The 12462-nt window shown below is 35.1% G+C and overlaps 1 protein-coding gene across 17 annotated transcripts in view; it reads right to left on the bottom strand.

Annotated features, from left to right (window-relative positions):
* ANKS1B (ankyrin repeat and sterile alpha motif domain containing 1B) overlaps positions 1-12462 on the bottom strand; it is a 1111154-nt gene that overhangs the window by 976476 nt on the left and 122216 nt on the right. For all 17 annotated transcript variants that reach the window (XM_032346661.1, XM_032346662.1, XM_032346658.1 and 14 more), the window contains exon 2: positions 6691-6771. In XM_032346661.1, coding sequence (XP_032202552.1) covers positions 6691-6771 — 81 coding nt within the window. The remainder of the gene's footprint in view (positions 1-6690; positions 6772-12462) is intronic.

Genomic DNA, 12462 nt, shown 5'->3' with positions numbered 1-12462 from the left:
ATAATTTGCATGCCTATGAAATTGCCTTTGGTGAATAATACAAATCCTAACCAAATACTATTATATTTACTTTTTTAAAATGCTTTATTTATTTGAGAGAGGGAGTGAGATAAAGAGAGAGAGAAGTTGGGAGAAGGAGAAGCACACTCCTCACCAAGCAGGGAGCCTGACTCAATCAATTCAAATCCCAGAACCCTGGGATCATGACCCAAGCTGAAAGCAGATGCTTTACCAAATGAGCCACCCAGGCTTTTTTTTTTTTAACTCATTTTTACTAGTTTGTTTGTTTGTTTAAAGATTTATTTATTTATTTGAGAGAAAGAGAGCCAGTGAGAGAAGAGGCAGAGGGAGAGAAGTAGAGAAGCAGACTTCCCCCTGGGGAGGGAGCCCAGCACAGGGCTCCATCCCACGACTCCCTAAGATCACGATCTGAGCCAAAATCAAGAGTCAGATGCTTAACCAACTGAGTCTTTTGGGTGTCCCAAATTTGTTCATTTTTAAATTTAAATTTATTTTTAAATTTTTATTTAAGCTGTACCTTTCATCCTATTCCCAGATACCAACAAATGAAATGGCATGGCTCAGATTTCTAATGTGAAAACATACTTAATAAATATAAAGTTATATTTCTGATTTTAAAATGTGCCTGTTAGGGGCACCTGGATGGCTCAGTGGGTTAAAGCCTCTGCCTTTGGCTCGGGTCATGATCTCAGGGTCCTGGCATTGAGTACCACATCAGGCTCTCTGTTCGGTGGGGAGCGTGCTTCCTGCCTCTCTCTGCCTACTTGTGATTTCTCTCTCTCTGCCAGATAAATAAAATCTTTTTTTAAAAAAATGTGCCTGTTGGTCTTACTGAATCATAAATAAAATATTAATCAACCTTCATTTATACATCATGCGATGCATTAATGTATATCACAAGTAATAATGTATTAAACAGGCCCTTTTTCTCCATATTCATTAAGAATAAATTAAATTTCAGGTACTATCAATAATATCTAAACTAGAATGGTATTTAACACTAGGATCCTACCCAAATCAGTATTATTTTCTTTTTTTATAATGATTTTATTTCTTTGAGAGAGAGAGTGAGTGAGAGAGAGATCATGAGCAGGGGGTAAGTGCAGAGGGAAAAACAGACTCTCCACCTGATAAAAGATCCAATCCCAGGACCCCAGGATCATGACCTGAGTTGAAGACAGACGCTTAACTGACTGAGCCACTCAGGCATCCTATTGATTTTCATTTTTATTTAGGTTGTACCTTATATCTTTCAGAAGTATCAACAAATGAACATGTTGACTGTGCTTAGTTACGAGGCATGAAATATTGAGTTGTATTGATGAACAATGCTCATAAAATGGCAAACAAGAGAATTAACATCTATATTTTGATCATAAAGTGGCATTCCTTCTTATATATAGCATTTCATAAATAAGAACTGTTCTAAAATCCTAAAATAAATGTGGTCAATGAGATCACAGAAAAAACGATTCCATTTCCCAGGAGTAAAACAAAACATCAAATTAAATTTAATAATAATGCAATTTAAATCACTGTAACATTTTGCAGCTTAAGGCTAATATATAAGTTCAAGTAAAAACAGGAATTCTTAAAGTACTGATTTTTTTTTTAAGATTTTATTCATTTATTTGACAGAGAGATCACAAGTAGGCAGAGAGGCAGGCAGAGAGAGAGAGAGGGAAGCAGGCTCCCTGCCGAGCAGAGAGCCCGATGCGGGGCTAGATGCCAGGACCCTGAGATCATGACCCAAGCTGAAGGCTTAACCCACTGAGCCACCCAGGTGCCCCAAGTACTGATTTTTGCTACTATATTTAATTTTTTCATTTTCTGATAGCTATAAATATACTTCTAATTCATATGAAATATCTTTTAAGGAGTTTCAGGATATGTTCTGAGCAAAATTAAGTTAACTGGGGAAGTTCAACATTCGAGTTTCTTTACCGCAAGAGCAAATTTCCCTATAGTTAAATCATAACCAAAGACATTTATTTTGTTCCATCCTCCCTTGGTACTAGTCCAAAGAACTTGGAAATAAATGCAAATCATCTTCATATGGATATAGTATTTAACAAAATAATGAAATTCTCAATTAATTAAGGCCCTTTTGATTTCAGACTTTCTTGAAGATTTTACTTCTCTTTAACAGTAATAGAGTTGCAAATGTGTTTGACATGGTCAAAAAACCTGAAAACAACCCCCCCATTTTGTAATTGGAGCTCCTTTTTATATTGAATTCACTCTCCTAGATTGCCAGGGAGAGTGAATTAGAGCAGATTTTAACCATTTAATACCCTTATCCAGGAAAAAAGCAATCAGATCAAAGTTATTTCTCGGTTTACCGAAGAGAAACTTTATGGATCAGACTTTATGGATCATAAATTTTTAGAGGAAGTTCTCTTCTTTCATTAGAAAACCTAAGAGAAAAAAAAAAAGAAAACCTAAGAGAGAGTAAATCAAAAGTACACATATATTACTATCTGGTTTCTATATATAACTTGAGATACAGTTTGGATTTCAGATAATGGAGTCTAGGATCCAAGCATTAAATGTTTAAAGAATGAAAAACAAGAACAGTAAATATTTAAACCTCACACATGACAAAGAATATACATATTTTGAGGATATAAATGGTAACAATTTAGTGCTGAGAGGTCTCAAAACAGCATCAAGAATCACAGTGTGCCCAATATAGCTTAATGAGATGAACCCTAACAAGAAAAAAAGAAAAGAAACAATTGGCTAAGAGAACTGACATTGAATACACATGTTTAGTAAAAACTTAGAGTGAACAGTAAGATTATTATTAAAAAGAAAAGATTAGAAAAAGAAAAGAGGAAAGGAAAGGAGAGAGGAAGAGAAGAAGGGATAGAGAGAGCAAAGAAAAAGGGAAAGAGGGAGGAAGAAAGTGGGGGAAGGAGGGAGAGGGAAGAAGAAAGGCAGAAAGGCAGGCCAGCTGGCTGGCTAATGTCTGTTCAGTAGAGAATTAAGACAGCCAAATTTGTAGCAGAAATACATGAAAGAGAAAAATGAATCCTTCATATTATAAAAAAGAAAAACAGGTTTCTTGCCTATCTACTGAAATAACTTATAATCATTGTTAGTGGATTTTGTTCTACTAACCATGTTTTTTTTCTATCATTTGATGGTAATAATTTTCTAATCTGCAATTACAAATGACCCAGGAAATCACTAACAGAAGTACATTTTCTATTGTGTCCTGATTTGGCTAAGTGGAGATGAATTGTTCATTATGAAATAATATATTTCAGGTACAAAATGCTGCTCCACTTGTGGACTAACTAAACAAGAGCCTCCATAAAACATACAAAATAAAAGGATATAAAACAGGCATATAAACAGGATATAAAACAGTATGAAGGTTTAGATTTTATGTTGAGGGTAGGAGAAAAGCCTGTGTTCAGAGCAAAATAAGAAGCTACAGAACCCTGTTATTACTGCTAGCTCTATGATTCCATGAACTTTAGCCTAGAAATCATTATGTTTTTGGAAACAATCTATAGCTGATGGCTACAACAACAATAGCAACAAACATGGAAATGATGTGTTTCTGTGCTGACTGCTAAGGGTTGCTTGAGAATAATACAAAATAATCAATTGTTCATTACCTTGCTAAGTGAGAACAGCAACAGCAAAGGAAAGAAAAAAAAAATTCTTCTCTGTCTCTGAGATATACACTATGGACATTTTTTTCCTTCAAATATTTTTTCTTAAGTCAATATTAAAATTAACATTCTATGAGAACACACTAGTTGATAATGAGAGGCAGCCCAGAAATAGATATTAGAACAGAAAAAAGCCAGCAAGAGTTTAGGAAACTCATGTGCACACAGCCACAAAAGGAAGATAATGTAGAATAATAATGTAAAATAATAATGTAAAAGCATGCACTTAGAACTATTACACATAAACTCTAAACACAGCCCCACCTTAATATCTAAGTGACCACTATGTCATTTATCCAGAATGGGCTTATTTTCCATCTATAATATGAGGGAAGGGAGGGGGCAGGATTGAATAAACTATCTCTAATTTTAAAAATCCATGGGTAATTTAAAGTAAAAAAAAAATATATATATATATATATATATATATATATATATATATATATATATATATATATTTGAGAGAGAGAACATAAGAGGGGAGGGGAGAGGGAGAGAAGCAGACTCCCCACTGAGTAGGGAGCCCAATATGGAACTCGGTCCTGGGACTCCAGGATCATGACCTGAACCAAAGGCAGTTGCTCAACCAACTGAGCCACCCAGGGGCCCTAAAGTAAAGAGATATTACACTCTAAATGAAAATTCAAATTTCAGAATTGTAGCATCATAGTACATAACTGAACCACAAATACTAAAACAGTATATAATAAAATATTATAATTGAAAGGAACAATGGATAATATCCGACCGATGTATTCATTATACTGAACTGAGCCCTACATGGGTTAATTAAATGGCTCAAAATATATAACTAGCAGAGATAGGAAGATGGGATTAGAATTTTCCTGCTTTTTTCCAATGCCTATAGAATGACACTGGGTAAAATCTTTCCAGAAAGTGTTAAAAAGATGGAATCTTCATATAAAAGCAAAGCAGAGATATATAATTCTCAGAGAATATCTGCAATTAAAGAGATCTTGAAAGATATCTAAGATATCTAGTCAAATACCCCTCTCTTTATGATCTTAATGATTGCTAATCAACTTGCTTATATTATCTTTACTTTGTATAATGCTAATAGAAATGAAGAATTTTGCAGTGGGGCATAGGGAAACATATCTCAATAGTTAGAATTTGACAGGCCATCATGTATACAACATTTACTAAACACTGAAAACCACAGATGGATATGAATGCTAATCCCTTTGGGGACATTATTTTGAGAAGTGCTTATAATGACAAGCTAAGATAGAACAAGAAGAGTAGTACAGCTCTGAGCTCAGGCTCAATCTTCTGTCCAATAGATCTGATAGTACATCTTTCCAATTTTCCCAACTGGAATTCCCCTAATACACAATTAAGATGACCAAAGAAGCCATCAGCATTGTATTTATTGGGCTGATTTAATCTGCCTTCATTCCTGATGACCCAAGGACAAGGAAGAGTAAATAGTAACTCCTTTAAAATATTCAGATGGTAGGGATCTGTACACATTTTGTACTCTACAGAAGTACAGCAATATATTTTGAAAAAGACCCAGCAAAATAAAAGATTCCAAGTTAGATGTATAAGATAATATAATATAGACTAGGGAGTGGATAAAAAGAAATGTTGTTTGGGAATTCTAATATTAAGAATCCAAATGATAAAACATTATGTTTATGATTTTTATGTATAATTATATATGGGTAGATAGTTAAAGATATATCTCCATATCCAAACAGAATGATAATGCTAAGTTGATGCAGTAAGTTTAAAAATAAAAAATGTCATGGTGATAAATGACAAAAAGGGTGTTACTTTTGTGAGAACTTTAAGGCCATAAAATGTAATCAGATGTGACCTGATCATATTATGACTCAATTCACAAAATAAAGGAATAGTTAGGTAGGAAAACAAAAGGTAACTAGCACTTTTTTGTGTGCCTAACATTTTTAAGGCAGTAATTACCACATCTAAAAAAAACTCTAGTAAAATGGGGGTGCATGGGTGGCTTAGTCAGTTAAGCATCCAACTTTTGGTTTTGGCTCAGATCATGATCTCATGGGTCATGGGACTGAGCCCTAAGTCAGGGTCTACGGTCAGTGAGAAGTCTGCTTGAAGATTCTCTTCCTTCCCCTGGCATGTGCATGCACACACACACACACACACACTCTCTCTCTCACTCTCTCTCTCTCTCTCTCTCATTAAAATAAATCTTTAAAAAACTGAAGTAAAAGTAAAATGAAATATTCCAAGTCTGGGAAGAATAATACTTTGGATCTTTAGAGCAAAGGAAAAACAGAAAGGAAAAGGAGACATGAAAAGAGTCCCTTTCCTTCTAATGGAGGAGGACAGAATATCTGAATCACTCAGACTCCTCATATTTTGTCAGTAAACCTCCTCATATTTTGTCACCCAGGTAAAACACTAGAAAAGAAATGATGGCTATGTTTACACATTCTTTCACTGTCCATACTATAGGCTATCACACTATCGAAACATAATTCCATAGGTTAAAGAAATTTAAAACCAGAAAGACTATCTTGAATGACAAAGGAAAAGCATGTTACCTAAATTTGAAGGATTTTGAAGTGGCTCATATTCAAAGTAAGAACCTATTAAGATTAAGATTTTACTTTTGGTGAATACTCCCCATGTTAGATAAAAATATCCAAAAAAGGTAGGGTGGTGTTACTAATTGGTTCTATCTCATTACCCCCTGAAAGCTACACATAACTAACACATCCTATCACTTCTTTCATTCTCCTTGCATGTTATTTGACTATTTTAGAATAATTCTCTTGGCTTATACTCTGCACATAACAATCCACAGCAACATTCCTACCAAGTTTAAATTGTCAGTGTTGCCACCTAGTGCCTCTCCAAATTCACCTAGGCCCAGGAGACTCCTGGCAGCATGAGAGAGCTATCATCAACATAATTAACTTCATCACATGTAACTAAATACATCATGTTTCTAGTCCAAATAAGTAGCACTTACTTATGTCCATTTAAGGCTGCATGGTGTAAAGCAGTGTAACCCGAACTGTCTGTGCAGTTCACATTGGGGCCTCGCCAGATGCTGCAAATAAAGCACAAGCGCAGAGTTAACAGTTAAGCAGAATCATGCTTTGAAAAACAAAAAGAAGCCTCATAGTCCCATAGGCAGCAGCATGTTGCATAAGAAAATTCTAGTCATGTAAAAAATGAATGCCATCTTTAATGCATTCTCCTTGGAAAAATAACTTCATTTATTTGATGTAAGGAAATTATTAGGGAATATAACCACCTTCAGAAATTATTAGTGAATGTAGGATTACTGTCATGTATTAAAAACCTGAATCCAAAAATTCCCTATTACTTTATATAAATACTTAAATATTGGAAGAAATTAACACTCACCTACTATATTCTATACCAAAGAATAAAGATTTATGACACCTCCTCCATTTTAACACAATCCTTCTGAGATGTCAGAGATTTATATAAGTTAAAAGATATTTCTGCATTATGGGAAGAATACAAACTTCCCATAAGTAGTTCAAATACTTGTAGTTCAAATACTACCAAGAAAATCAGTATTTCATACTTGAATCTATAATTGAAGATCTGGACTGTTGTAAGCCACAAGAAGATTATAATAGTTTTGAAAATATCATTTTACAACATATTTTGAAGACAATATAACTACACAAAATAGTCTATTTTATCCTTGATCACTACTATCACAGAAACTATTTTTAGCTTTTGAAAACATAAGGCACTAAAAGCCACTTTTCAAAAACTAGATCAAAAAAATCATTTTATCTGGCACTCTTGACAATATCAAACTCATAAAAACTAAAATCTAGAGATCTCCAGGGAAGATGGTAGAAGAGGACCCTAAATTCACCTCCTCTCACAGATACTAGATAACACTCACATCAGTGCAAATAATCTAGAAAACAATCCAAAGGTTGGCAGAACAAACTCCACACCTAAATGTCAAGGAGAGACAACAGTGAAGAGATTAGGAAGGGCAGAGATGCAGTGGGGAGCTAAAAAACTCCCTGGGTCTGGCTGCCAGAAGAAGGGAGCCATAGGCACATAGAGGGATGAAAAACAGACCATCATACTGGAAAGCCTACACAAAGAATCCCCTCAGCATCTAGCTTTGAAAATCAAAGGAACCACATTTTGTGAGTTCTTACAACCAACAGGACTTGAAGCCTAGAACTTTAAAATCAGAAGCTGGGCTCTGGGAGACCCCAAAGGGTGAAAGGAAACTGAGTTTCTGCCGTTAAAGAAATAGCACAGCAAACAGTCCTGAGAGATATAGCTTAGAAGCAGCAGTTAGAAAAACACATGGGGTGCATGGAAGGGAGTTAATTAGTAATCTCAGAATTCCTGAGGGACTTTTCCAGGAAGGAAAGAGGCAGGTGCCATTTCATTCCCATGTTCCCCCAGAATAATCACACAGTCACCTGTGGGAACCAGCAGAGTGCAGGCACTCACTATTTAACAGGTTTACACCACATCCTGTCCCCTCCAACTACACCTGCCTCAGTCCAAGGACAGCAGTTTCCCTACACCAGAAGACCAGTACAAATCTTACCAACAATGTGTTTCCTGACCTCCCATGGAGGATACTGGTATTGTTAAAACTGCAACCCCCACCTGCACACACTGTAGCTCTGCCATGGTTACATGTCCCCTGTGGAGAAGGACAGGTGCCACTTTATTAAAAGTACATGCCCTGCCCACTATTTTCAAGAACAATAGACTATCTGATTTTCCTAACACAGAGAAACAGACAGAAAGGTTAAATGAGGAGGCAAAGGAATATGTCCAAAATGAAGAAAGCCAAAATCATAGCAAGAGACATAAGCAGAATGTATACAATATCCTGAAAAGAAAATTTAAAGTAGTGATCATAAAGATAATCACTGGACTTGAGAAGAGTAAAAGACATTAGTGAGACCCTCAACACAGAGCTAAAACAAATCAATCAGAGATGGAGAAAACAATAATTGAAATTGAAAATACACTCAGTAAAATAAATAGCAGACTAGAGGATGCAGAGGAATGAATTAGCAACCTGAAAGACAAATTAATGGAAAGTAATCAAGCTGAGCAGGGAGGGTGGGGGAGGTGGGGGGGTGGCTATGGAAAATGAGAGTAGACTTAGGGAACTCAGGGACCCCCATAAGCATAATAACATTTGCATTATCGGGATTCCAGGAAAGAGAGAGAAAGCAGAAAGTGTATCTAAAGAAATAATAGCTGAAAAATTCCCTGATCCAGGCAAAGCAACAGATAATCAGATCCAGGAGGCACAGAATTCCTCAACAAAATCAACCCAAAGGGGTCCACACCAAGACACATACTAATTAAAAGGGCAAAAATCAGTTATAAAGAAAAAATTTTAAAAGCAGTAAGAGAAAAGAAGACAGTTACATAAGGGAAACCCCATAAGGCTATCAGCAGATTTTTGAGGCCAGAAGGGAATAACATAATATATTCAAAGTGCTGAAAGGGAAAAATCTGCAGTCAAGAATACTTTATCTAGCAAGACTATCATTCAGAACAGAAGGAGAGAGAAAGAATTTCTCAGACAAAAAAAAAAAAGAAAAGAAAAAATGGCAATAAAAACATATCAATAATTACATTGAATGTAAATAGACTAACTGCTCCAAAGACATATAGTGACAGAGTGGATTAAAAAATAAGAAAAATCTATGCGCTGCTTTACAAGAGACTCATTTTAAACCTAAAGATATGCATATTGAAAGTGATGGGACAGAAAAATGTTTATCATGCAAATGGATGCCAAAAGTTGGGGTACCAATACTTATATCAGGCAAAACAGACATTAAAACAAAGACTGGGGGCACCTGGGTGGCTCAATTGGTTAAGCCACTGCCTTCAGCTCAGGTCATGATCCCAGAGTCCCAGAATCAAGTCCTGCATCAGGCTCCCAGCTCCACTGGGAGTCTGCTTCTCCCTCTGACCTTCTCCCCTCTCATGCTCTCTCACTCTCCCTTTCTCAAATGGATAAATAAATTCTTGAAAAAAAAAAAAAAGAAGAAGAACAAAGACTGAATGAGAGAAAAAGCATAAAATCATAAAGAGGACAATCTAACAAGAAGGTATAAAAATTATAAGTATTCATGCACCCAATGTAGTAGCAACCAAATACATAAAACAATTAATAAGAAACACAAAGGAACTAACTGATAGTAATACAATAGGGGACTTTAACATTCCATTTATGTCAAAGGACAGATCATCCAAACAGAATATTAACAAGGAAATCATGCCTTTGAATGACACACTGGACCAGATGGATTTAACAAATATACACAGAATACTCAATTCTAAAATAGCAGAATACACATTCTTTTCAAGTGCACATGAAACATCTTCCAGAATAGAGATACAGTAGGCTACAAAACAAGTCTCAATAAATACAATAAGATCAAAGTCTCACCATGCATCTTTTCTTCTTTTTTTTTTTTAATGATTTTATTTATCCATTTGTCAGAGAGAGAGAGCAAGCAGGGAGAGCAGCAGATAGAGGGAGAAGCAGGCTCCCCACTGAACAAGGATCCCAATGTGGAATTAGATCCCAGGACCCTGGGATCATGACTTGAGACAAAAGCAGACACCCAACCAACTGAGCTACCCAGGTGTCCCACCATGCATCTTTTCTGAGGACAACACTATGAAACTAAAAATCAACCTCAAGAAAAAATCTGGGAAGAGAACAAATATGTGGACATTTAATAACATGCTATTGAAAAATGAATGAATCAAACAAGAAATCAAACAAGAAAAAAATACTACATGGAGAAAAACTGAAAATGAAAACACAATTATATAAAATCTCTAGGATGCAGGAAAAATGGCACAAAGAGGGAAATTTATAGCAATACAGGCTTAACTCAAAAAAACAAGAAAATTCTCAAATAAACAACCTAACCTTATACTTAAAGCAGCTAGAAAAAGATCAAACAAAACCTAAAACCAGAAGAAGGAAAGAAATAAGGAGTAGAGCAGAAATGTATGATACAGAAACTAAAAGAAGCAATGGAAAGATCAATGAAACCAGGAGATGGTTCTTTGAAAAGATTAAAAAATTGATAAATCTTTTGTGAGATTCATCAAAAAAAAAAAAAAGCTCAAATAAAATCACAAACGAAAGAAAAGAAATAACAGACACCATGGAAATAGACTATAAGAGAATATTATGGAAAATGATATACTAAAAAATTGGACAAACTAGAAAAAATGGGTAAATTTCTGGAAACATATAATTCACCAAAACTGAAGCAGGAAGAAATAGAAATTTTGAACAGATTGATTACCAGCAATGAAATCAAATCGGTAACCAAAAACTCCCAACAAACAAAGACGAGGACCAGACAGCTTCACAAGCTATTTCTACCAAATATTGAAAGGAGAATTAATACCTGTTCTTCTCAAACTATCCCAAAAATTAGGAGGAAGGAAAGCTTCCAAATTCATTCTACGGAGCCAATATTACCCTGATACTAAAATCAGATGAAGACATTACAAAAAAAGAGGATTATATGCCAGTATCTTTGATGAACATTAATGCAAAAATTCTCAACAAAATTTTGCAAGCTGAATCTAATAATCCAATAAAAACATTATTCACCACCATCAGATGGGATTTATTCCCAAGATGCAAGGCTGGTCCAGTATTCACAAATCACTCAACATGATACATAACATTAATAAGAAAAAGGATAAAAACCATATGATCCTTTCAATAGGTGTAGAAAAAGCATTTTACAAATTACAACATCCATTCATGATAAAAATCCTTAACAAAGAATGTTTAAATGGAACATACCTCAACACATAAAAGCCATATATGACCAACTCACAACAAACATCATACTCAAAGGGGAAAAACTGAGAGATTAGCTGCAATGGTCAGGAATAAGACCAGGATGTCCACTCTCACCACTCTTATTCAACATAGTACTAGAAATCCCAACCACAGCAATCAGACAACACAAAGAAATAAAAGGCACTGAAACAGGTAAGAAAGAAGTAAAATATTCAATATTTACAGATGACGTGATACTATACGTAGAAAACCTGAAATATTCCACTAAAATACTACTATAATTGAAATGAATTCATAAAGTCACAGTACACAAAATCAATGTACAGAAATCTGTTATATTTCTGTACACTAAAAATGAAGTAGCAGAGAGAGAAATTAAGATAACAATCCCATTTACAACCACACCAAAAAATAATAAGAATAAAATTATCCAAAGAAGTGAAACATCTCTATAAATAATACAACACTGTTGAAAGAAATTGAAGATGGCACAAAGAAATGGAAAGACATTCCATGCTTATGGACTGGAAGAACAAATATTGTTAAAATGTCTAAAGTACCCAAAGAAACCTAAACATTTAATGCAATCCATGTCAATCAAAATACCAACAAAATTTTTCACAGAACTAAAACAAACAATACTAAAATTTGTATGGAAACACAAAAGACCCTGGATAGCCAAAGCAAATTTGAAAAAGGAAAAACCTGGAAGAATCAAAACTACAGACTTAACTTGTATTACAAAGCTGTAATAATAAAAAAACATTATGGTACTGAGTTGCTTGGGTGGCTCAGTTGGTTAAGTGTCTGCCTTCAGCTCGGGTGATGATTCTGGAGTCCTAAATCCAATGCCATATCAGCTCCCTGCTCAGTGGGAAGCCTGCTTCTCCCTCTCCCATTGCCCACTTTGTGTTC

Source organism: Mustela erminea, chromosome 6 (genome assembly GCF_009829155.1).
Source record: "Mustela erminea isolate mMusErm1 chromosome 6, mMusErm1.Pri, whole genome shotgun sequence".
Taxonomy (NCBI): Eukaryota; Metazoa; Chordata; class Mammalia; order Carnivora; family Mustelidae; genus Mustela; species Mustela erminea.
Note: the sequence above shows the minus strand (reverse complement) of the source record. Positions and strands in the feature narration are given on the sequence as shown.